At 40.1% G+C, this 25733-nt stretch overlaps 1 protein-coding gene across 1 annotated transcript in view; it reads left to right on the top strand.

Annotated features, from left to right (window-relative positions):
* DNAH8 (dynein axonemal heavy chain 8) overlaps positions 1 to 25733 on the top strand; it is a 417769-nt gene that overhangs the window by 15816 nt on the left and 376220 nt on the right. Inside the window, exons 4-5 of the mRNA XM_027603620.2 lie at positions 3507 to 3591; positions 8615 to 8766. Of these exons, the coding sequence (XP_027459421.2) occupies positions 3507 to 3591; positions 8615 to 8766 (237 nt within the window). The remainder of the gene's footprint in view (positions 1 to 3506; positions 3592 to 8614; positions 8767 to 25733) is intronic.

The following is a 25733-nucleotide window of genomic DNA, read 5'->3' as shown; positions in this document are numbered from 1 at the left end:
TTACATACAACATCTGGTGCTCATCACAGCAAGTGCCCTCCTTAATCCTCATCACCTATTTCCCCCATCATGTCACCCACCTCCCCTCTGGTAACCATCAGTTTGTTCTCTCTAGTTAGGAGACTCCACCTTGAAATTCTTAATAATTTTTTGATAAGTGTTCCTACATTTTTATTTTTCACTGGGCCTGTAGCTCACAAATTTGGTAGCCTGTCCTGGCTGTGGATGATACCATCCATATGGCAAGATAGTGATCAACATTGTTTCACCTGAAAGTTGCCAGGCCATAAATTTGGTTAATCCCATAGTGGGAATCCCAGCAGCTCTGCAAAGGGTCCAGGCGTAGACATTGGCACTGGCTAGTACCTTCAGAGAAGGACAGCTGCTAGGACTAAGTTAGGGAGATGGGTGTCGGCAGAACTGGTGATCTCACTCTTAAATATTTGCCAGTTGGCTTTCTGGGCCAATACTGTCTGCTTGGAGCAAGTGTTTCTCACTGGCCAGCATGCCAGTGTCATATGCCTGCAAACCCTTCCATTTGTCATTCTTGAAGTATGTCTTGTACTTTGGGTCTGGGTGCTTAGGTTCTTCCTTGAAGGCCATCATGGACCAGGTTAGACACTGCTTAGGCTGCACATCTAGGAAGTCTAGGGAAATGTAGGTATTAAGGGAAGACTCACAGCAGGAAAGGTGTTTCCGTAGAGTTATTTAGCAGTTGCAAAGCCCCAGTGGAGGGGAGATAGTACAGTCTGGAGAGAAACCAATCTCAAAATCTGGGAGAGCTCAGAGTACTTATTTGGTTGAAGGGACAAGGCAGGCACCTAAATTGGCATCAAGATTGGTGGACAGGTGAATAAAGAGATGGAATCAGGAAGGAGGGGTGGCCTACTTTGGTGTGATGATTTAGGAAACTAGTATATGGAAGGGTTTTCCTTTTAGGTGAAGCCTGGTGTAGCAATCCAGAGTGAAAGAAGCTCATTAAAAGTCCCACAAAAGGGTGGACAGTAGAGGGTGTGATGGTCATTTTGTTTGCCTTCAGATTTGTTACCCAGTCTTTACCACCGACTCTGTGGCCTGGAAGGCTGACCTCTCTAGAACCCATCACCTGGGCTCCCTTGCTCTCTGGCTTGCACGGTACTCAGTCACTAGGAGGCTCCAGCAGGAGGTAGGAGGGCAGATGGGAGACAAGTCTGACCCCTTCCTGCTTGGCCGTATTTTCTCGCTACAGCCAAGCCATTCTCCTTCCACTACTCTGTGTCCACTTGCTTCTAGCTACCCCCTTCCCCCACTCATCACACTTTCAGGCCTTGGCTGGTGCTGCTTTTTCCTTTGTCGATAGTCCTATTGTTGCTGCTAGTGTCACAGCTTCCCTTAACCCTTCTCTGGCCTCTAGAACAGCCTCTTCATTATAAAGTTTCTTCAAGAACCCATTTTTGGGACTTCTTTTCTTGCCAGGACCCTGACCAATACAGAAATTTCTACTGCATCTGTGTCCACGCTTTTGCTGCTCTCTTCGTTCAGCACTGCTCAGGATAACCGCAGACCATCTTGCTTTCCTGGCTTACGTGTCAGTGTTTTCCAAGGTCGAGGCAACAGCGGTGTGGTTCTGTGGCTGGAGCACAGCCCTGGAGGCCCAAGGCTGGCTTCTGGTTCCAGGCTCTGAACACGTGGTTGTGTGTCTTTGGGTCTTTTTCTCAAATTCTTTTTAGCTTTACTTCTGTCTTCGGCAAGAGGGGCATAATAATGCCCTCTAAGTACAAGGCAGTGGTAAAGCTCAGATGAACTATTTGTAAAATGTATAAGTGAATTTTTAATTTGCAGTCATGATTTCAGCCCATGACAACATTCACTCTCCTGGTCTCAGGAGTACAGTGTGTCTAAAGAGTAAGAATTTGTTGCATTTGATATTGGGATGTCTTTTTATCACGGGTATGAGCGCTGTTTTTGATAATTTGGATACTTTCAAATCTGGTGAGTCATACAATCAGATACAGCACTACAGTATTTATGGAACTAGGCAACAATCGCAGTGCTAACAGTTCTTGTATCTTTCAGATTGTAATTATGCAAGAGTCAAATTTATGTGTGAGATGGAAGAGTAGAAAATGAAGGGCTCAAATTTGGTACATCTGTGTGGCTCTGTTTCACTCCCTGGGGTGGTGGTTCCCAAATGGGGTCCCAGAAGCAGCAGCATCAGCATCACCTGGAACTTTTTAAAGATTTATTTATTTCAGAAAGAGAGAGAGGTAGCAAGAGCAGGGGGAAGAGCTGAAGGGGAAGGCAAGGGAGAATCTCAAGCAGACTCCCTGCTGATCGCAGAGACCCATGTGGGGCTCAATCTCATGACCCCGAGATCATGACCTCAGCTGAAATCAATAGTCAGACGCTCAACCAACGGAACTACCCAAGCGCCCCTCACCTGGAACTTTTTAGAAATGCAAGTCCTCAGGGCCAGCATTCTGTATTTTTTTTAGAAGCCCTAGGTGCTTCTCTGATGCACACTAAAGCTTGAGAACCATTGTCCTAGGGGGAGAGGCTTTGCCAGATCTGAAGTACCTCCCACACGTGGCCAGCAAGTGAAGAAAAACCCACTACTTGAGAGCGACACTTAGGTATAGACTCAGTGGACTAAGTGAAGTGGGTTGAGTAACTTTGTACTTCCCAAATGGTGTGTGAGGATTTTTGTTTACATGACCTATTTATTTTTCCGCTAAGATATGACACTGACTTACAAGTAATTAAATAAGAGCTTCATACTCATAAACATGGGAGACTCTCATTATAATAATTTGTTTCTATATTAGTTTGGCTATAATATGGGTCAAATGACAATATCTGAAAACATAATTACTCAAATAATTGGTTTAAAAACCCAATTAGTTGGGGTGCCTGGGTGGCTCAGTTGGTTAAGCGACTGCCTTCGGCTCAGGTCATGATCCTGGAGTCCCGGGATCAAGTCCCACATTGGGCTCCCTGCTCAGCAGGGAGTTTGCTTCTCCCTCTGACCCTCTTCCCTCTCGTGCTCTCTCTCATTCTCTCTCTCTCAAATAAATAAAATTAAAAAAAAATTAAAAAAAAACCCAATTAATTGGTAAGGCAAGTTTTTTGTTCTCCAAGTCAGCTTTTAAGAATAGGTTTTTAAAAATAATAATTCTTTTTACCTCCAGTTGGACTCATTCATTTACTCCTATAAGATTCTGAGAGGCAGGGTCAGGTAAGTGTCTGCCTACTTTATATGCAGATCATCAGTGTAGGTTCAGAAATAGAATTCACCATATATTTCATGGTAATTTTGGAGTTAAAGTAGTTCAAATTCTAAACCTGCTTCTGATGTCCCTGTCACTGTGTATCTCGAAAAAAGTCATTGAGCCTCTTTTTTTTTTTTTAATCTACAAAATGATGAGGATAAAGGCATATACAATGCCTAGCCCAGGGTATGGTTCGTTTTATTGTAGCTAATATAACTAGTCATTTTATTGATCATCATTTTTTCTTTTATTTAACAGCTGGAAGCATTTGCTCATTTTTTTATGAAAGATGGTTGTAAGACATTGAAATTTTTGTACCAGGAAGGAGATATCCCTGGCCTTGGTAAGGATGTTTTATGAGGGCAATGTGCTGGCTATTAGTTAATGAATGTTAAAGTGCAGCATATCTTTTCTCTTATAAATAGATACATATTTATAAATTTTATATATTTACATAGAAGTATATTTATAAAGAAAATTTATCAAATAAGCTTATGTGTGGAAAAGAGTGTTTTTTTTTTTTTTAAGATTTATTTGAGAGAGAGAGAGCATGTGCGAGCAGGGAGGGGCCAAGGGGGAGGGAGAGAGGATTTCAAGCAGACTCTGTGCTGAGCATGGAGTCCCATATGGGGCTCAGTCTCACAATCCTAAGATCATGACCTGAGCCGAAATCAAGAGCCGGTTGCCCAACTGACTGAGCCACCCAGGTGCCCAGATAAAAAAGTGTCTTAAAAATAATACTTCTTCAGCCCAAATATATATGTCAGGCACTACTATAATATAAGGAGAAACCATACTTACAGAAATCATTGGTATCTCCTGGTGGATACATGTTTTCACTAGAATTTAATTCCATTTTCCCTGAAACAGGTGGAGCCATTTTGCACACAAGTTCTCAGGTGACCAGTAATAGACAGGAAACTATGTGAGAGCTCAGTGGCTGTCCCAGTGGTCTTGGGTCAGCATCTTGTCTGCGGTAGCTGTCAGTTGGAATATTTGGCTTCCTTACTATTTGCAGGATTCCTAAAATAATTAACACTTTACCAGGATGTGAAACTTTTGTCTTGATAACCAGGTGCATGGGCCATCCTTTTGGTTTTAGACTACTTATCTTTGAAGTTTTATGGATTGTCCCTCCTATTGGTTTTCTCATTTTTCTCCTCTGCTGCCTTTAGCTGAGGCTCATATCTCATGCCTGCCCTAGTATTCTAGATTGAAAGCCTGTAGCTCTGAAACCAGATTCCCTCTCTGAAATTCACACTGCTTATTCCTTTAAAAGTAAATCTTTTATTCAGTTGTGTGTATATATATATATATATATATATACATACACATATATATGTATATATATACACACCACATCTTTATCCATTCATCTATGGACGAAAACTTGGGTTGCAGCTATAGAAAGGAATGAAATCTTGGGGCGCCTGGGTGGCTCAGTTGGTTAAGCATCTGCCTTCAGCTCAGGCCATGATCCCAGGGTCCAGGAATCGAGTCCCACATCGGGCTCCCTGCTTGGCAGGGAGTCTGCTTCTCCCTTTCCCTCTTCTTTCCCCCCCCTGATCTTGCTCTCTCTCTCTCAAATAAATAAATAAAATCTTAAAAAAAAAAAAGAATGAAATCTTGCCATTTGCAACAACATGGGTGGACCTAGAGGGTATAATGCTAAGTGAAATAAGTCAGTCAGAAAAAGACAAATACCATAGGATTTCACTTATATGTGGAATTTAAGAAACAAAACAAAGGAACCAAGAAAAAAAGAGACAGACAAATCATAAAACCGGCCCCTTAAATACAGAGAACAAACTGGTGGTTTCTAGAGAGGAGGTGGGTGGAGGACTGTGTGAAATAGATAAAGGGGTTAAGAGCACACCTAACTTGGTGAGCACTGAGAAATATATAGAATTGTTGAATCATTACATTGTACACCTGAAACTAATTTAACACCGTATGTCATCCCTCAGTAAAAATTCCAAAAAGTAAACCTTTCATTGTGCTCCTAGTTATTGGATTGCATCCAAAACCCTCATTTCTCTGCTAAGGCCCATTATAACCTAGATACACAGTGTTCCTTTAGCCTGTGCTCCTATTCTCGCAGTCATGAATTTGCTGCTCCCTTTAAGCCAGTCTCTTCCTTGTTTTCTGGACATTCCAGGGTCATATCTGTGCCCTTTGCTCTGCCCTCCTGACTCTCTCAGAATGCCTTTTTTCTCTATACCCAGCCAAATCCTACCCCTTCGGATCACCTCTGACATTCTCTTTTCTACAGAGCCTGCCCAGGGTGTTCCAAACCCATCCATCACTTTTCTCCAAACTCCTCCTGTCTCATTTAAAGTTTGCATTGTGAAAAACAGCACTTGATTATGTTCTTCTATTTTCACTTAATTCTTTAATATAAGAAAATACCTACAAGGAGAAGAGAAATAAAAACCACCCACATTCTCAGCCATTTGGAATAGGCACTGTTAATTCCTTGATGAATATTCCTCTATAACTTCTTTGCCCCTCCCCTTTTATTTGGAGAAAGGGCGGGAGGGAGGGAAAGAGAGAGAAAGTCATGTATGTGTATAGAGTGTGTGTGCATATATATACATGTATACATAGAGCTGGATCCCTTTTTGTAATATGTAGATATTATGCTACAACCTGGGATCCAACTCTACATGTTGTTTTTTTATTTTTATTTTTTTTAAAGATTTTATTTATTTGACAGAGAGAGACACAACGAGAGAGGGAACACAAGCGGGGGTGGGGGCAGAGGGAGAAGCAGGTTTCCTGCTGAGCAGGGAGCCTGACACGGGCTCGATCCCAGGACCCTGGGATCATGACCTGAGCCGAAGGCAGATGCTTAACGACTTTGCCACCCATGCACCCTCTACATGTTATTTTTATGGTGGCTTTTAAAATTTGATAATATTCTCTTTTTCATGCCACTAGATACATTTTTTACAATTAACTTTTAAACAGCTGCATTGTGTTTCATTAGGCTACTATATTATTTTTAAAAAACTTACCTCTTATTATTAGAAATTAGGTTATTTATAACTTTTTGCTCTTTTAAATAATGCTTCAGTGATTATCACTGAGGCTAATGTGGATTAGGAAGACTTTAGGAAGAATTTGCAGGAGGGGAATTGACAGAAGAAAAGATATATATATATATATATATTATATATTTTTTTAAGAGAAAAAGAGAGAGCCTGTGTGCATGAGGGGAGTGAGGGGTAGAGGGAGAGGGAGAGAGAGAATCCCAAGCAGGCGCCACACTCAGCACAGAGCCCAAGACTGGGCTTAATCTCACAATACCGAGATCATGACCTGAGCTGAAATCAAGAGTTGGAGGCTTAACCGACTGAGCCACTCAGTTGCCCCAAGATAGGTATATTTTTAATTATTATTTTGCTACCTAGAAAAGTTACACATTTATTAGCTTGGTAAATATTCCACTACCTGTCTTTCTTCTGTGCATCTGTTTATATATAAATGCTTATTATCATTTAAAAATGTGATCATGTAATACTTTATTCTAGATTTGAGTTTTGCATTTCACAGTATAGCCCAGACATTTTCTCTGTCATTATATATAAATTTACCTCATTTTAAAAATGCTGTACAGGGGTGCCTGGGTGGTTGAGTTGGTTGAGCATGTGACTCTTGATTTTGGCTCAGGTCATGATCTTGGGGTCCTGGGATTGAGCCCTGCATTGGGCTCCCTTCTCATTGGGGAGTCTGCTTGACCCTTTCCCTCTACCTCTGCCTCCACTTGTGTTCTCTCTCTCTCTCTCTCAAATAAATAAATTTTTTTTTTCAAAAAGCTTTAAAAATGCTGTCAGTATTCCATAGTATAGCTGCATTGTAATTTTTAGAAACCATTCCCCTGTTGATGGGTGTACCAAATATGTAGATGTATATAGAATATGTTTAGCTGTAGGTACTGGAAGTCCTAATAGTGTCTTAAACAAAGAGGGGATCTATTTTTCTTTCATAACAAGGTGGGCAGTGGCTGGCAATGGTTCAAATGCTCAGTATTGTCATCAGAAACCTAGATTCTTTTTTTCTTCCTATTCTGTCATTTTTAAATGTTGGCTTTTGTGTTCATGTTTGCCCTATACGGTTATAAGATGAAGCTCTAGACATCACATCCAAGTTCAAGGTGCTTGTGGGAAAGGGCCTTACCTCTCCCCGTTATCAGGAAATCATAAGCTTATCTTATGTCTTATCAGCCAGAACTGTGTCATGTGGCTACCATAGGGGTTAGGGAGGCTGAGAAAGCAGTTGTCTCCTTGGGGATGTACACATTGCTGGATGAGACAATGGGTTTTCTTATCAAGGAAAAAGGAGAGGGAGGTTATTAAGGGTAGAGGTACCTCTCTGTCCCAACCTCCATGAATGAGCATTTGAGCACTTAGATACTGTGTATCACTGTTCTTTGGTTGTAGCCAACAGCAATAGACTCTGGCTTACATAAGCAAAAAAAAAAGTCTGGGCTATTCACAAAATTGAACTAGTCAAACCACTTGGCCTTGGGAAGGACAAGAATAGAGCATTTCCACAGATTTCAGGAGAGTTTCCTTAGGATTCATCACTAGATTGACATCCCTCCAGTCCCCTTTTACCTTTGTGTGCCTCCAGGCAGGATTGACATTCTTGCAGAGGGTCTGATCGTCTCATTTGCACATGCCCACCACAGCAGGGCCCTGAGACTGGTGTCCTCCAGAATCACGGGACAGGAGGCATCCCCCACACCCAAAGGAGGGAAGGCTGGGAAGACAAAATATTTTCATGGTTTCGGGATGGGGATTTTAAAATTTCTTTTATCATATTTTAAGTTATTGTGAATAGGAAGACAGCTAAATTTTGCTTATTAATAGTACAACCAACCGTCTAACAAAATTATATTTTTAATAGTTTTTAAAATTAAATGATTAATTTTCACTGAAATCAGGTTGAGGAAGAATTTAGTATAACTTGGGGGCTATAAGTGTATTCACTAGGGGAATAAATCCTCTCTGGGGAGTCAGTGAAGGCTTCTAAGAGACTTGGGCTTTAGCCGAGATCTGAAAGATAAGTAGGAATTGGGGAGGCAAAGGGTCGGAGATGGGGTAGAACAGTCTGTGTGAAGACCCTGCCTGAGGCGAGGCCAAAAGGAGAAAAAGTGCAGAACTCAGGGAAAGGTAGCAGGGGAGGCTGCACTTCAAGTATTCCAATTAGTGATGTCTTTTTGCAGACAAAAAATTTATTACAATCATCAAAAGTTCCTTACAGTAAAGTGAAGCAAGAAACAATGCTGTAAGATCCATAGTCATTTATCACAGTCGATCCATTATGTGATCACACACTACATTCTTGACTTTTGTTTTCAGAGTGTGGTCGAACTATTGCTGGAGCAACCAAAGGGGGGAAAATGATGAGATTATATATAGACAATGCAGCCCCGGAGAAACTAAAAGGATTATGTGTATTTTTTGTTCGCTGTCACAATGATGTTGCTATAAATATTAAAAATATTCATGAGGTATGTTTGCATTTTTTTCAAATATATAGTTAAATTTTTTCCAGCTTAATTGAGATGTAACTGACATAAAATATTGGAAGTTTTAAGCTGTATATAACATGTTGATTTAATACACTTATATTTTGCAAACTGATCACCACTGTAGCATTAGCTGATACTCCATCATCTCACCTAATTACCTTTTTTTGTTTGTTTTTGGTGATGACATTTAAGGTGAATTGTCTTAGCAACATTCGAGGATATATTAGTATTACCTATAATCACCATGCTGTATGTTAGATCCCCCAAAATTATTCATTTTATAACAAAGTTTGATTGCTTTGACAAACATTTCCTGATTCCCCCTACCCAACAGCCCTTGGTAATCAACATTCTACTCTCTGATTGACTTAATTTGCTTAGCATAATACCCTCTAGTTCCATCCACATCATTGCAAATGGCAAGATTTCATTTTTTGATGGCTGCATAATATTCCATTATATATATATAATATATATAATATATATTTTCCACATAAAGTATGTGTATATATATATATACATATATATATATGTATATATATATATATATATACACACCACATATTCTTTATCTATTCACTTGTTGATGGACATCTAGGCTCTTTCCATAGTTTGGCTATTGTGGACATTGCTGCTATAAACATTGGGGTGCACGTGCCCCTTCGGATCACTACATTTGTATCTTTGGGGTAAATAGCCAGTAGTGCAATTGCTCGGTTGTAGGGTAGCTCTGTTTTTCAACTTTTTGAGGAACCTCCATACTGTTCTCCACAGTGGCTGCACCAGCTTGCATTCCCACCAATAGCATAGGAGGGCTCCCATTTTTCCGCATCCTTGCAAACATCTGTCATTTCCTGACTTGTTAATTTTAGCCATTCTGACTGGTGTGAGGTGATATCTCATTGAGGCTTTGATTTGTATTTCCCTGATGCCGAGTGATGTTGAGAACTTTTTCAAGTGTCTGTTGGCCATTTGGATGTCTTCTTTGCACAAATGTCTGTTCATGTCTTCTGCCCATATTTTGATTGGATTATTTGTTCTTTGGGTGTTGAGTTTGATAAGTTCTTTATAGATTTTGGATATTAGCCCTTTATCTGATATGTCATTTGCAAATATCTTCTCCCATTCTGTCGGTTGTCTTTTGGTTTTGTTGACTGTTTCCTTTGCTGTGCAAAAGCCTTTTATCTTGATGAAGTCCCAATAGTTCATTTTTGTGCTTGCTTCCCTTGCCTTTGGTGATGTTTCTTGAAAGAAGTTGCTGCGGCTGAGGTCAAAGAGGTTGCTGCCTGTGTTCTCCTCAAAGATTTTGATGGATTCCTGTCTCACATTTAGGTCTTTCATCTATTTTGAGTCTATTTTTGTGTGTGGTGTAGGGAAATGGTCCAGTTTCATTCTTCTGCATGTGGCTGTCCAATTTTCCCAACACCATTTGTTGAAGAGACTGTCTTTTTTCCACTGGACATTCTTTCTTGCTTTGTCAAAGATTGGTTGAGCATAGAATTGAGGGTCCATTTCTGGGCTCTCTATTCTGTTCCGTTGATCTATGTGTCTGTTTTTGTGCCAGTACCATACTGTCTTGATGATGACAGCTTTGTAATATAGCTTGAAATCGGGCAACGTGATGCCTCCAGCTTTGTTTTTCTTTTTCAACATTTCCTTGGCTATTCGGGGTCTTTTCTGATTCCATACAAATTTTGGGATTCTTTGTTCCAGCACTTTGAAAAATGTCATTGGAATTTTGATCGGGATGGCATTGAAGGTATAGATTGCTCTGGGTAGCATAGACATTTTAACAATGTTTATTCTTCCGATCCATGAGCATGGAATATTTTTCCATCTTTTTGTGTCTTCTTCAATTTCTTTCATGAGTGTTCTGTAGTTCCTAGAGTATAGATCCTTTACCTCTTTGGTTAAAACCTAACCAAATTCCAGAGGTATCTTATGGTTTTTGGTGCTATTGTAAATGGAATTGTTTCTCTAATTTCTCTTTCTACAGTTGTGTTGTTAGTGTATAAGAAAGCAACTGATTTCTGTGCATTGATTTTGTATCCTGCCACATTACTGAATTGCTATATGAGTTCTAGTAATTTGGGGGTGGGGTCTTTTGGGTTTTCCACATAAAGTATCATGTCGTCTGCGAAAAGAGAGAGTTTGACTTCTTCTTTGCCAATTTGAATACATTTTATTTCTTTTTGTTGTCTGATTGCTGTTGCTAGCACTTCTAGTACTATGTTGAGCAGTAGTGGCAAGAGTGGGCATCCTTGACGTGTTCCTGATCTTAAGGGAAAGGCTCTCAGCTTTTCCCCATTGAGGATGATATTCGCTGTGGGTTTTTCATAGATGGATTTTATGAACTTGAGGAATGTTCCCTCTATCTCTATACTCTGAAGAGTTTTAATCAGGAAAGGATGTTGTATTTTGTCAAATGCTTTTTCTGCATCAATTGAGAGGACCATATGGTTCTTCTCCCTCCTCTTATTAATGTGTTCTTACACATTGATTGATTTGCGAATGTTGAACCACCCTTGCATCCCGGGGATAAATCCCACTTGGTTGTGGTGGATGATCCGTTTGATGTATTGTTGGATCCTATTAGCTAGGATTTTGTTGAGGATTTTGGGATCCATATTCATCAGGGATATCGGTCTGAAATTCTCCTTTTTGATGGGGCCTGCTTTGGGGATTAAGATAATGCTGGCCTCATAGAATGAGTTTGGAAGTTTTCCTTCTGTTTCTATTTTTTGAAACAGCTTCAGTAGAATAGGTATTATTTCTTCTTTGAATGTTTGGTAGAATTCCCCAGGGAATCCATCAGGCCCTTGACTCTTGTTTTTTGGGAGGTTTCTGATCACTGCTTCAATCTCGTTACTGGTTATTGGCCTATTCAGGTTGTCAATTTCTTCCTGTTTCAGTCTTGGCAGCTTATAGGTTTCCAGGAAGGCCTCCATTTCATCCAGATTGCTCAGTTTATTGGCATATAGTTGTTGATAATAATTTCTAATAATTGTTTCTATTTCCTTGGTGTTAGTCGTGATCTCTCCCCTTTCATTCATAGTTTTATTAATTTGGGTCCTTTCTCTTTTCTTTTGGATAAGTCTGGCCAGTGGTTTATCGATCTTATTAATTCTTTCAAAGAACTAACTTCTAGTTTCATTGATTTGATCTACTGTGTTTCTGGTTTCTAATTCATTGATCTCTGCTCTAATATTAATTATTTCTCTTCTAATGCGTGGCTTAGGAATCGTTTGGTGCTTTTTCTCTAGTTCTTTAAGGTGTAGAGTTAGTTGGTGAATTCGGGATTTTTCTATTTTTTTGAGTGAGGCTTGGATGGCTATGAATTTCCGCCTTAGGATCGCCTTTGCAGTATCCCATAGGTTTTGGACCGATGTGTTTTCGTTCTCATTGATTTCCATGAATTGTTTAAGTTCTTTTTTGATTTCCTGGTTGACCCAAACATTCTTGAGCAGAGTGGTCTTTAGCTTCCAAGTGTTTGAATTTCTGCCAAATTTTTTCTTGTGATTGAGTTCCAGTTTTAAAGCATTGTGGTCTGAGAATATGCAGGGAATAACCTCAGTCTTTGGTATCAGTTGAAACCTGATTTGTGACCCAGTATGTGGTCTCTTCTGGAGAAAGTTCCATGTCCGCTCGAGAAGAATGAGTATTCTGTTGTTTTAGGGGGGGAGCATTCTGTAAATATCTATGAGGTCCATCTGGTCCAGTGTATCATTCAAAGCTCTTGTTTCCTTGTTGATTTTCTGCTTAGATGATCTGTCCATTGCTGAGAATGGAGTATTGAGGTCTCCTACAATTAACGTATTGTTATCAATATGACTCTTTATTTTGGTTAACAGTTGGCTTTTGTAGATGGCTGCTCCCATGTTGGGGGCATAGATATTTACAATTGTTAGATCTTCTTGTTGGATAGACCCTTTAAGAATGATATAGTGTCCTTCTGTGTCTCTAATTACAGACTTTAGTTTAAAATCTAATTTGTCTGATAGAACAATTGCTACCCCAGCTTTCTTTTGAGGTCCGCTGGCCTGGAAGATGAATCTCCATCCCTTCACTTTCAGTCTGGATGTATTTTTAGGTTCAAAATGAGTCTCTTGTAGGCAGCATATGGATGGGTCCTGTCTTTTTATCCAATCTGCAACCCTGTGACGTTTTATGGGAGCATTTAGGCCATTCACGTTGAGAGTGATTATTGAAAGATATGAGTTAATTGTCATCATGTTGCCTGTGAAGATGTTGTTTTTATAGATTGTCCCTGTAAATTTCTGTTGTATATCACTCTTGGGGTCTTTCTCCTTTTATAGAACCCACCTTAATATTTTTTGCAGGGTCGGCTTAGGGGTCACATATTCTTTCAGATCCTGCTGGTCTTGGAAGCTCTGCATCTCTCCATCCATTCTAAATGACAGCCTTGCTGGATAAAGTATTCTTGGCTGCATATTCTTCTCATTTAGTACCCTGAATATGTCTTGCCAGGCCTTTCTGGCTTGCCAGGTCTCTGTGGATAGGTCTGACGTTATTCTGATATTCCTCCCTCTGTACGTAAGGAATCTCTTCCCCCTAACTGCCCTTAAGATGGTTTCCTTGGTTCTAAGATTTGCAAGTTTTACTATTACATGCCAGGGTGTTGGCCTGTTTTCCATGATTTTGGGAGGGGTCCTCTCTGCCTCTAGGACGCAAATGTTTGTTTCATTCCCCAGATTAGGGAAGTTCTCAGCTACGATTTGCTCAAATACATCTTCTAGTCCTCTCTCTCTCTCCATTCCCTCCAGGATTCCAATTATTCTGACATTGGAAAGCTTCATGGTGTCACTTAGTTCTCTGATTCTATTTTCATGGATTCTGAGTTGTTTTTCCCTGGTCTCCTCTTTTCCCTTTTTATCTATTATATTGTCTTCCAGGTCACTTATTCGTTCTTCTGCCTCACTTCCCCTAGCTGTTAGATTATCTAGATTGGATTGGATCTCATTGATAGGGTTTTTAAGTTCTGCCAATTCAGTTTTCATTTCTGCCCTTAGAGACTCTATGTTGCCATTAATTGATTTCTCCATTCTAGCCATTGTCTTCACAATTGCTAGCCTGAATTCCATCTCTGACATCTTGGTTATATCTGCATCCATTTGTAAATCTGCAGCATAAGTCATGATCTCTGAGTCTTTTCTATTTTGGGGGTTCCTCCTAGTCATTCTGTTGATGGATGTTTGAGGGGATGTATAGAGTCCAAATTACTGACCAGAACCCAAGCAAGATGCACCTGTTTTCTTGGGACCTTAGAGTTGCTGGCCTCTTGTTTTCCCAGCCTGTCTTCTCGGGGAGGGGCCTGCCACACTGTTACTTAGGCAACCCTGTTTGGGCGGAGTTGCCCTGCCCCCCTGTGGCAGGGGATGGGCTCAGGGGGAATCAGTTTTTGGGGCTTTTGTTCTCTGGCAGCTTTCCCTGGTGGCTTTCCGCGTCTCTTCCGCGAGTCAGAGCAGAAGAGACGGTTTCTAATCCTCTACCTCAGAGCAGAGAGACCGCAGTCTGTTCTTCAGTGAGCTCTCCAGGCCACACTTGTCTCTGTTTCTGTCTGTGCTGCTACAAACTGCAGCGGCTTTGTTTGTGCGCCCCTCCGACGCGCCCCCAGTCCTGCCTCCAGGTCGGAGCACATCTCTGCCCTTTGTGCTTCTAAAACCGCCAGCTGCTCCCAGTTCACACGCGCGACCCCGCTGCTCCGGGTTTCCGCCCCGGGGGCTGCCCTAAAGTCCTTTCCCCGCCGCTACCAGTCTGTGAGTCTTTGCCCAGTCCCCAGCGCGCGAGGCTGTCGCTCACCGGTGGTGTAGGATCCCCACGGACAGGCTCCCTCCCACTGCCGTTTATCCTCTGATATCTGCTGGCAGAATCATGGCTCCCAAATTCGTACCTCGAAACCAACTGCCTCTGTTATTCTGTTAAATCTAGAGATCCAGATTTTGTTACATCTCAGGCTGGTTTTGTGGGTGCTCAGAGTGGTCTGGTAGATATCCAGCTCAATTCCAAGGACCAGTTGAAATAGGGTCCCTTACTCCACCATCTTTCCTTCTTCTAGCAAGCCTGTTCCTCATTTCTTAAATCAACGCCAGTCATCACCTGGACCTATTTATCCTAGATTTCACTGTCTCCTCACCCTGCCTCACATTTTTACATTAATTCCTCTGTGCCTTTGCTGGTGTGGTCTCCCCAGTCACTGGGGAGTTCCCCTGTCGAAATCCTATCCTTCAAGGCTTATCTCTAAGATCACTTCTCAGATGTCACTGTTAGCAAGCATCTTCTTTGCTGTTCAAGAGAGGCTCAGGCTTCACAGTTTTTGTGTCATGTGGCGTTTCTCTTTTCTTCATCTTTGCGCTAATTATTTCTATCAGTGGTTTTCTTAAGATCTTTTCAAACCCAATATAAAAATCTATGAAAATGGAAATAAGGTGACCCTTCCTTCCTTATAGTTTTCATTTAGAAGTTCATCACTTTTATTTCTTCTGTTTTCTCTCCTGCATAGATCTGGTTCAGTGAGAAGATGTTTGAACCATTGTTCTGTTTTTATACTGGTTATAAAATCCCCTTGTGCAAAACCCTGGATCAGTATTTTGAGTACATCCAGTCACTGCCATCCCTAGATAACCCCGAAATCTTTGGGCTGCACTCTAATGCTGAGCTACAGCTTTGTAATAGAGCTTGAACTCAAGAATTGTGATGCCACTAGCTTTGCTTTTCTTTTTCAACACTCTTCTGGCTATTCGGGGTCCTTTCTGGTTCCATACAAATTTTAGGATTATTTGTCCATTTCTTTGAAAAAAGTGGATGGTCTTTTGATAGGGATTGCATTGAATGTGTAGATTGCTCTAGGTAGCATTGACATCTTCACAGTATTTACTCTTCCAATCCACGAGCATGGAACGTTTTTCCATTTCTTTGTGTCTTCAATTTCTTTCATGAATATTCTATAGTTTTCTGAGTACAGATTCTTTGCCTCTTTGGTTAGATTTATTTCTAGGTATCTTATGGTTTTGGGTGCAATTGCAAATGGGACCGACTCCTTTATTTCTGTTTCCTCTGTCTTGTTGTTGGTGTATAGGAATGCCACCGATTTCTGTGCATTGATTTTATATCCTGCCACTTTACTGAATTCCTGTATGAGTTCTAGCAGTTTTGGGGTGGAGTCTTTTGGGTTTTCCACATAAAGAATCATATCGTCTGCAGAGAGTTTGACTTCTTTGCTGATTCTATGCTTTTTATTTCTTTTTGTTGTCTGATTGCTGAGGCTAGGACTTCTAATAATACTATGTTGAATAGCAGTGGTAATAGTGGACATCCCTGCCATGTTCCTGACCTTAGGGGAAAAGTTTTCAGTTTTTCCCCATTAAGAATGATACTTGCTGTGGGTTTTTCATAGATGGCTTTTATGATATTGAGGTATGTACCTTCTATCCTTACACTGTGAATTGTTTTAATCAAGAAAGGATGCTGTACTTTGTCAAATGCATTTTCTGCATCTATTGAGAGGATCATATGGTTCTTGTTATTTCTTTTATTAATGTATTGTATCACATTGATTGATTTGTGGATGTTGAACCAACCTTGCAGCCCAGGAATAAATCCCACTTGGTCATGCTGAATAATCCTCTTAAATGTACTGTTAAATCCTATTCGCTAGTATTGGTGAGAATTTTTGCATCCATGTTCATCAGGGATATTGGTCTGTAGTTCTCCTTTTTGATGGGGTCTTTGTCTGGTTTTGGGATCAAGGTAATGGTGGCCTCATAAAACAAGTTTGGAAGTTTTCCTTCCATTTCTATTTTTTTGGAACAGTTTCAGAAAAATAGGTATTAATTCTTCTTTAAATGTCTGATAGAATTCCCTTGGGAAGCCATCTGGCTCTGGGCTCTTGTTTTTGGGAGATTTTTGATGACTGCTTCAATTTCCTTAGTGATTATGGGTCTGTTCAGGTTTTCTATTTCTTCCTGGTTCAGTTTTGGTAGTTTATATGTCTCTAGGAATGCATCTATTTCTTCCAGGTGATCTAATTTGCTGGCATAGAGTTGCTCATAATATGTTCTTATAATTGTTGTATTTCTTTCGTGTTGGTTGGGATCTCTCCTCTTTCATTCATGATTTTATTTATTTGGCTCCTTTCTCTTTTCTTTTTGATAAGTCTGGCCAACGTTTTTTCTTTTTATTTTTTATTGTTATGTTAATCACCATACATTACATCATTAGTTTTTGGTGTAGTGTTCCATGATTCATTGTTTGTGCATAACACCCAGTGCTCCATGCAGAACGTGCCCTCTTTAATACCCATCACCGGGCTAGCCCATCCCCCCACCCCCCTCCCCTCTAGAACCCTCAGTTTGTTTTTCAGAGTCCATCATTTCTCATGGTTCATCTTAAGTCTGGCCAAGTTTATCAATCTTATTAATTCTTTCAAAGAACCAGCTCCTTGTTTCGTTGATCTGTTCTACTGTTCTTTTGGTTTCTATTTTATTGATTTCGGCTCTGATCTTTATTATTTCTCTTCTCCTGCTGGGTTTAGGCTTTATTTGTTACTTTCTCCATCTCCTTTAGGTGTAGGGTTAGTTTGTGTATTTGAGACCTTTCTTGTTTCTTGAGAAAGGCTTGTATTGCTATATACTTTCCTCTCAGGACTGCCTTTGCTGTATCCCAAAGGTTTTGAACAGTTGTGTTTACATTTTCATTGGTTTCCATGAATTTGTTTAATTCTTCTTTAATTTCCTGGTTGACCCATTCATTCTTTAGTAGGATGCTCTTTAGCCTCCATGTATTTGAGTTCTTTCCAACTTTCCTCTTGAGGAAAGTGATTGAGTTCTAGTTTCAAAGCATTGTGGTCCAAATATATGCAGGGAATGATCCCAATCTTTTGGTACCAGTTGAGACCTGATTTGTGACCTAGGATGTGATCTATTCTGGAGAATGTTCCATGGGCACTAAAGAAGAATGTGTATTCTGTTGCTTTGGGATGGAATGTTCTGAATATATCTGTGACGTCCATTTGGTCCAGTGTGTGATTTAAAACCTTTATTTCCTTGTTGATCTTTTGTTTAGATGATCTATCCGTTTCAGCAAGGACAATGTTCAAATTCCCTACTATTATTGTATTATTGTTGATGTGTTTCTTTGATTTTGTTATTAATTGGCTTATATAATTGACTGCTCCCATGTTAGGGGCATAGATATTTACCATTGTTAGATCTTCTTGTTGGATAGACCTTTAAGTTGGATATAATGTCCTTCCTCATCTCTTATTATAGTCTTTGGTTTAAAATCTAATTTGTGTGATATAAGGATTGCCACCCCAGCCTTCTTTTGGTGTCCATTAGCATGGTAAATGGTTTTCCACCCCCTCACTTTAAATCTGGGGGTGTCTTTGGGTCTAAAATGAGTCTCTTGCAGACAGCATATTGATGGGTCTTGTTTTTTTTTTTTTTTATCCAATCTGATACCCTGTGCTTTTGATTGGGGCATTTAGCCCATTTACGTTCAGGGTAACTATTGAAAGATATCAATTTAGTGCCATTGTATTGCCTGTAAGGTAACTGTTACTGTATATAGTCTGTGTTCCTTTCTGGTCTATGTTGCTTTTAGGCTCTCTCTTTGCTTAGAGGACCCCTTTCAATATTTCTTGTAGGACTGGTTTGGTGTTTGCAAATTCCTTTAGTTTTTGTTTGTCCTGTGAGCTTTTTATCTCTCCTTCTATTTTCAATGACAGCCTAGCTGGATATAGTATTCTTGGCTGCATAGTTTTCTCATTTAGTGCTCTGAATATATCATGCCAGTCCTTTCTGGCCTGCCAGGTCTCTGTGGATAGGTCTGCTGCCAGTCTAATGTTTCTACCATTGTAGGTTACCGATCTCTTGTCCTGAGCTGCTTTCAGGATTTTCTCTTTGTCTCTGAGACTCGTGAGTTTTACTATTAGATGTCGGGGTGTTGACCTATTTTTATTGATTTTGAGGTGGGTTCTCTGTGCCTCCTGGATTTTGATGCCTATTTCCCTCCCCAAATTAGGGAAGTTCTCTGCTATAATTTGCTCTAATATACCTTCTGCCCCTCTCTTTCTTCTTCTTCTGGAATCCCAATTATTCTAATGTTGTTTTGCTTTTTGGTATCACTTATCTCTCGAACACTCCCCTTGTGATCCAGTAGTTGTTTATCTCTCTTTTTCTCAGCTTCTTTATTCTCCATCATTTGGTCTTCTATATCACTAATTCTCTCTTCTGCCTCATTTATCCTAGGAGTTAGAGCCTCCATTTTTGATTTTACCTCATTAATAGCCTTTTTGATTTCAAGGTGGTTAGATTTTAGTTATTTTATTTCTCCAGAAAGGGATTCTCTAGTATATTCTATGCTTTTTTCAAGCCCAGGTAGTATCTTTATAATCGTGATTCTGAATTCTAGTTCCAACATCTTACTAATGTCTGTACTGATTAGGTCCCTGGCAGTTGGTACTGCCTCTTGTTCTTTTTTTTTGAGGTGAGTTTTTCCGTCTTCTCATTTTGTCCAGAGGAGAATAGATGAATGAGAGAACAAAATGGTAAAAGGGTAACAACAACCCCAGAAAAATATACACTAAACAAATAGAAGAGACCTGAAAACGGGGGAAAAGAAAGGGAATTAAAAAAAAAAAAAGAATATGATCAGGCTGGTTAATAGAATAGAGCCACACACCAGATTTTGGGTGTATTTTGTTCTGTTAGAAGAAATTGCCTCCCAAAATTTTAAAGAAAGAATAACATATATATACAAAAAATAATGGTAAATATAATGAAGGGATGGAATATGACCTTAACGATGAAAATTAAAAAAGATTAAAAAAAGGAATAATAAGCTAAGAAGTTGGTGAAAAAAAGAATGAAAAAAATTAAAAGAAAAAAAAGAATATGATCAGGCAGGAGACTAGGACAATGTCATACACTAGATTTAGGGTATATTTTGGTCTGTTAGAAGAAACTGTATCCTGAAATTTTAAAGAAAGAAAAACTTACATATAACAAAAAATAAGGTTAAATACAATGAAGAGATAGAATATGACTGTAGAAGTGAAAATTAAAAAAGATTTTAAAAAAGGAATTGATAAGATGTTGGTTGAAAAAGGAAAGAAGAAAAATTCAACCAAAAAAATAGAAAAATAAAAAATTTAAAAATTAGCTTTGAAAAACTAAAGAATCATGGGAAAAAAGCCATGAATTCTATGTGCTGTGTTCCCCTAGTGCTGGAGTTCTGCAGTTCTCACTGATCGTTAAACTTGGTCTTGGCAGGGTGTTCTTGCTGATCTTCTGGGGGAGGGGCCTGTTGCCGTGGTTCCCAAATGTCTTTGCTGGAAGCGGAATTGACCCGCCCTTGCTGGGTCCGGGCTAAGTAACCTGCTGGGGTTTGCTCTACCTAGCTTTTGTTCCCTGCAAGCTTTCCGTACAGCTTTGGAGGATGAGAGTGAAAATGGTGGCTGCCCAATCTCTACCCCAGAGGAGTTGAGACCTCGGGGCCCCACTCCTCAGTGCGCCCCCAGAGAAAAGCAGTCAGTCACTCCCATCTCCCCAGTCTCCGGCCGCACTCTGTGCTCACCCGGCCTGTGACTGAATGTTTCTATCTCTGTCACCGGACTCGGTGTGGAGTCTCCAAACCCAGCAGATCCCTGTGGTGTGCTCCCGCGCTGCTCCTCCCAGGGGAGGAAGGGGAGTCTCCCCAGATCTGCTGCTTGTTGGGTCCCTGCTGGAAGGTCAGTGGCCTGACTGTGCCACGGACAATGGTTTATGGCAACCCCGAGCTGAGAGCCCATGCCTCGGCTCCATTTCAGCAGCCGGCTTCCCCTCTCTGATACCTGGGAGCTCTGCCACACTCAGGCACCCCCGGTCTTTCTTTGACCCCGAGGGCCCCGAGACCACACTGTCCCAGCAAGGATTCCACCCCCTGCTTAGCCACTGGAGTGATGTCCCTCAGCAGAGCCGACTTCTAATAGTTCCGATTTTGTGCTCTGCGGCTCTATCACTTGCCGGTAGCGGCTGACGGAGGCCCCCCTCCCCTGCCATCTATCTTCCTGAATATCGCCTCGGATTCACTTCTCCACACGTCCTACCTTCCAGAAAGTGGTCGCTTTTCTATTCAGAGAGTTGCTGCTCTTCTTTTCTTTGATCTCCTGTGGAGTTTGTAGGTGTTCAGAATGGTTTGATCCCTATCCAGCTGAATTCCTGGGACCAGGCGAAATTTAGGTCTCCTACTCCTCTGCCATCTTGCTCCTCCCTCAATTATGTTTTTTATCCTTCATTTTGATAATGTGGTGTATCACATTTATTGATTTGCATATGTTGAACCATCTTTACATCCCAGGGATAAATCCCACCTGATCATGATGTATGATGCTTTTAGTGTGCTGTTGAATTGGTTTGGTAGTATTTTGTTGAACATTTTTGCACCTGTATTTTTTAGGGGTATTGGTCTGTTGGTAATTTTCTTATAGTGTCCTTCTCTGGCTTTAGTATCAGGGTAATTCTGGCCTTGTAAAATGAGTTTGAATGTTCTCCCTTCTTCATTTTTTGGGAAGAGTTTTAGAAGGATTGATGTTGTTTGGTAGAATTTACCAATGAAACCATCTGGTACTGAACTTTTTTCTTTGTTGGGAATTTTTATAGTTTTATTTATTTACTTATTTTAGAGAGAGAGAGCACTTGAGTATGAGTGGAAGGGGGGGGCAGAGGAAGAGGGAAAGAGAGAATCTCAAGCAGAGCCCCCACTGAGCATGGAGCCCAACATGGGGCTCCATCTCACCACCCATGAGATCATGACCTGACCCGAAATCACAGGTTGGATGCTTAACCGACTGAGCCACCTAGGCACCCCTGTTGGGAGGTTTTACATTACTGATTCAATCTCTTTACTGGGTATTGGTCTGTTCAGATTTTCTAGTTCTTCATGATTCAGTCTTTGTAGGTGGTATTTTTCTAGGAATTAATCCATTTCTTCTAGGTTGTCCAATTAGTGTGAATATAATTGTTCATAGTTGTTTCTTTCTTTTTAAATAGTTTTTTTAAAGATCTTATTTATTTGACAGAGAGATACACAATGAGAGAGGGAACACAACAGGGTTAGTGGGAGAGGGAGAAGCAGGTTTCCAGCTGAGCAGGAAGCCTGATGTGGGGCTCGATCCCTGGACCCTGGGATCATGACCTGAGCCAAAGGCAGATGCTTAACCACTGAGCCACCCAGGCACCACGTTCTTAGTTGTTTCTTATGATCCTTTGCATTTCTGTGGTACTAATGTCTCCTCTTTTATTTCTGATTTTATTTATTTGAGTCTTCTCTTTTTTTCTTAGTCTAGCTAACAATTTGTCAATTTTGTTATCTTTCCACAAAACAGCTTTATTTTTGTTGATCATTTCTGTTGTTTTTCTGGTCTCCATTTCATTTTTTTCTGCTTTTATCTTTGTTATTTCCTTTCTTCTGCTAACTTTGGGCTTAGTTCTTTTTCAGGTTCCTTGAGGTGTAAACTTAGGTTGTTTAATATTGTTCTTTTTTCTTAGGCATTTATTGCTCTAAACTTCCCTCTTAGAACTGCTTTTGCTGCATCCCAAATCCTAGAGGTTTTGGTATGTTCTGTTTCCATTTTCATTTGTTTCGAGATATTTTTTATTTCCTTTTAGATTTCTTCTTTGACCCACTGGTTGTGCAAGAGCGTTAGTTTTCACATATTTGTGAATTTTCTAGCTTTTCTCCTATTACTGATTTTTAGTTTCATACCATTGTGATTGGAAAAAAAAATATTTGGTATGATTTCCATCATCTTAAATTTGCTGTTTTGTGACCTACCATAGGATCTTTCCTGGAAATGTTCCATGTGCAATTAGAAAGAATGTATATATTTCTGCTATTGGGTGGAATGTTCTGTACATGTATATTAGGTCCATTTGGTCTAAATTACAGTTCAAATGCAACATTTCCTTATTTATTTTCTGTATGGATGGACTATCCACTGTTGAAAGTTGTATTGTCTGTTTCTCCCTTCAGATCTGCCAGTATTTGGTTAAAATATTTAGATGCTCTGATGTTGGGTACATATATATTTATGATTGCTTTATCTTATTGATAAAGTGACCTCTGTATCACTGTATAATAACCTTCTTTGTGTCTTGTTACTGTTTTGGCTTAAAGTCTATTTTGCCTGATATAAGTATGGCTACCTCTGCTTCCTTTTCATTTCCATTTGCATGGAATATATAGGTTCTCTTTTCACTTTGAGCCTATGTGTATCCTTAAAGCTGCCAGTCAGTCAGTCTCTTGTAGGCAGCATATAGTTGGGTCTTGCTTTTTGTATCCATCCAGCTACTCTGTGTCTTTTGATTGGTGAATTCAATGCATTTGCATTTAGAATAATTATTGCTATGTAAGGACTTACTAGTGCTATATTATTGATTGCTCCCTGGTTGTTCTGTACTTCCATTTTTTCTGTTCCCCTCTGTTTCTACTTACCTTTGTAAATTGATATTTTTCCATGTGGTATGCTCTGTTCCTTTCCTTTTTAATTTTTTGTGAATCTACCCTAGATTTTTGCTTTGTTGTTACCACAAGGCTTACATAAAATATTATAGATATAACAGTTTATTTTATGCTGATAACAAGTAACTTTAATTGCATATAAAAACTCTACACTTTTGCTCTTCCTTTTTATGTTTTTGATGTCACAATGTGTTTCTTTTTAACTGTGTATTCATTAACAAATTTTGTAGCTATAGTTATTTTTATCATTCTCATTCTTTAACTTTTATACTAGAGCTATGTGGTTAATACCACTCATATTACAGTATTTGAGTATTCTGACTTTGTCTACATACTTACCTTTTTTAGTGTACTGTATATTTTCATATGTGTTCATGTCAGTAATTAGTGTTCTTTCATTTTGGCTTGAAGAACTCCTTTCAGCATTTCTTATAAGGCAGGTCTACTGGTGATGAATTACTTCAGCTTTTGTTTGTCTAGGAAAATCTTTATCTCTCCTTCATTGCTGTAGGGTAATTTGCCAGATAGAGTATTCTTGGTTGGCATTTTTTTTTTCTTTTAGCACTTTGAATATATCATTACACACATTCCTGGCCTGCCAGGTTTCTGCTAAGAAATCTGTTGGTAACTTTCAGGGTTTGGTTCCCTTGTAAGTTATAAGCTTCTTTTCTCTTACTACTTTCAAGATTTTCTCATTGTCTTTGAGTTTTGACAATTTTATTACCATGTGTCTTGGAAATTATCTCTTTAAGTTGATTTTGTTTGGTGACATATGAGCTTCATGAACTTGGATATCCAAATCTCCTCCCAGATTTGAGCAGTTTTCAGTCACCATTTCTTTAAATATGCTTTCTGCCCTCCTTCCCCTCTCTTCTTTTTCTGGAACTCCAATAATTTGTGATTGGTGCTTTTGATGATATCCTAGTTCACACAGGTTTAAGTTTCTGTCACTCTTTTTCCTTTGTTGTGCTCTGACAGGATCAACTCAAAGTTCCTGTCTTCTATCTCACAGATTCTTTCCTCTGCTTGATCCATTCTGTTGTTGATCACTGTTGCATTTTTTCATTTTTTTGTATTCCTCAGCTCCAGAGGCTCTTTTTCTGTGATTTCTATCTCTATTAAACTTTTCATTTTGTTCATGTATTGTTTTTCTGATTTTATTGAATTATCTTTCTGTGTTTTCTTGTACTCATTGAGTTCCCTTAAAACAGCCATGTTGAATTCTTTTTCAGGTAAATTGCAAATTTCCATGTCTTTGTGGTTGGTTACTAGAGAATTAATTGTGATCCTTTGGTGGTATTATTTCCTTTATTTTTCATGTTCCTTAAATTTTGCATTGCTGTCTTTGTGTTTGAGGTAATAGTTACCTCTGCCAGTCTTTATTATCTTTGGTAGAGAAATGCCTTCCCTCAGCCCCACTGGTGATTCTGAGGCTCCCTCAGACCTTCTATGGGTAAACCTGCTCTACACTTCTTTCTCCCTTTTGTGGCTGAATTCTTGAGCTTGTATGCCTTCTCTCAATCCTGCAGTGCACCAGGCGGAGAGCCTCCCTTTCATTTTCCCAAAGATGATGCGAAAGCTCATGTTTGTGATCTCCCCCTGGCCAATAGCTTTGGGCTGGCTTTTTTCATGTACTCACTAGCCATCTGCCAAAGCTTGTTCTCCCTGCTGCCATCAGGAGCATGCACAGGGAACCAGCCACAGCATAGGGGACATATGTGGCTGAGGCATGCTGAGAGCTGGGGGTGCCCCTAGGCCAGTTGGGGGAATCCATGAGCCAGATATTCCCAGTAGCCATGCTGAGCTCTCAGTGGTGGGCTTCTTGATGGAATCTGTGATGCAGTTAGTCTGCTTCCCTTTAATGCCTTGCAAGAATCTTTTCTCCTCCTCTCTCCACTTCTTTCTGCCTCGTGCTTCCAGCCATGCAGATCATGATTCAGTACTCTGGATGGGGTGGGAGAGAAATGAGCCTCTTTGGCAGCATCCTACACAGCTGGGGAAGCTGGATGCTTTTACTTTCCCCTGCAGGAGAAATGATAGGCTGAGAAGATCTCTCTTGGTCCTAAACTATGCTGCCTTGGGGGAAGGGTGATGTGGATAAAGTCAAGCTGCTCCTCTTACCTTATCCAGTGCACCCAAACTCATATATATATGTATATTTTGTTTTTTACTCCAACTGTGTGCTGGAACTTCTTTTCTGGAAATCTGGACTTCCACAAGGGCTCTCTTGTCTGTGGGTGACTAAGAGTGCTTTCTAGGGGCTCCTAGACAGTGTCCAAGAGGGGTTAGGGTTGGTACACACCCACTGCAGGTTCCACACCTGGACTGAGGTCTGTGTGCCTGTTCTCTGATTCATGGTGGGGAAAACTCCTCCTGTGTTCCTTGGCATATGGTGCTGGTTCCCACAGCTCCCACAAAGCCACTTT

The sequence above is a fragment of the Zalophus californianus genome, chromosome 7, assembly GCF_009762305.2.
Source record: "Zalophus californianus isolate mZalCal1 chromosome 7, mZalCal1.pri.v2, whole genome shotgun sequence".
NCBI classification, from domain to species: domain Eukaryota; kingdom Metazoa; phylum Chordata; class Mammalia; order Carnivora; family Otariidae; genus Zalophus; species Zalophus californianus.
This window is presented reverse-complemented; position numbering and strand designations above follow the sequence as displayed.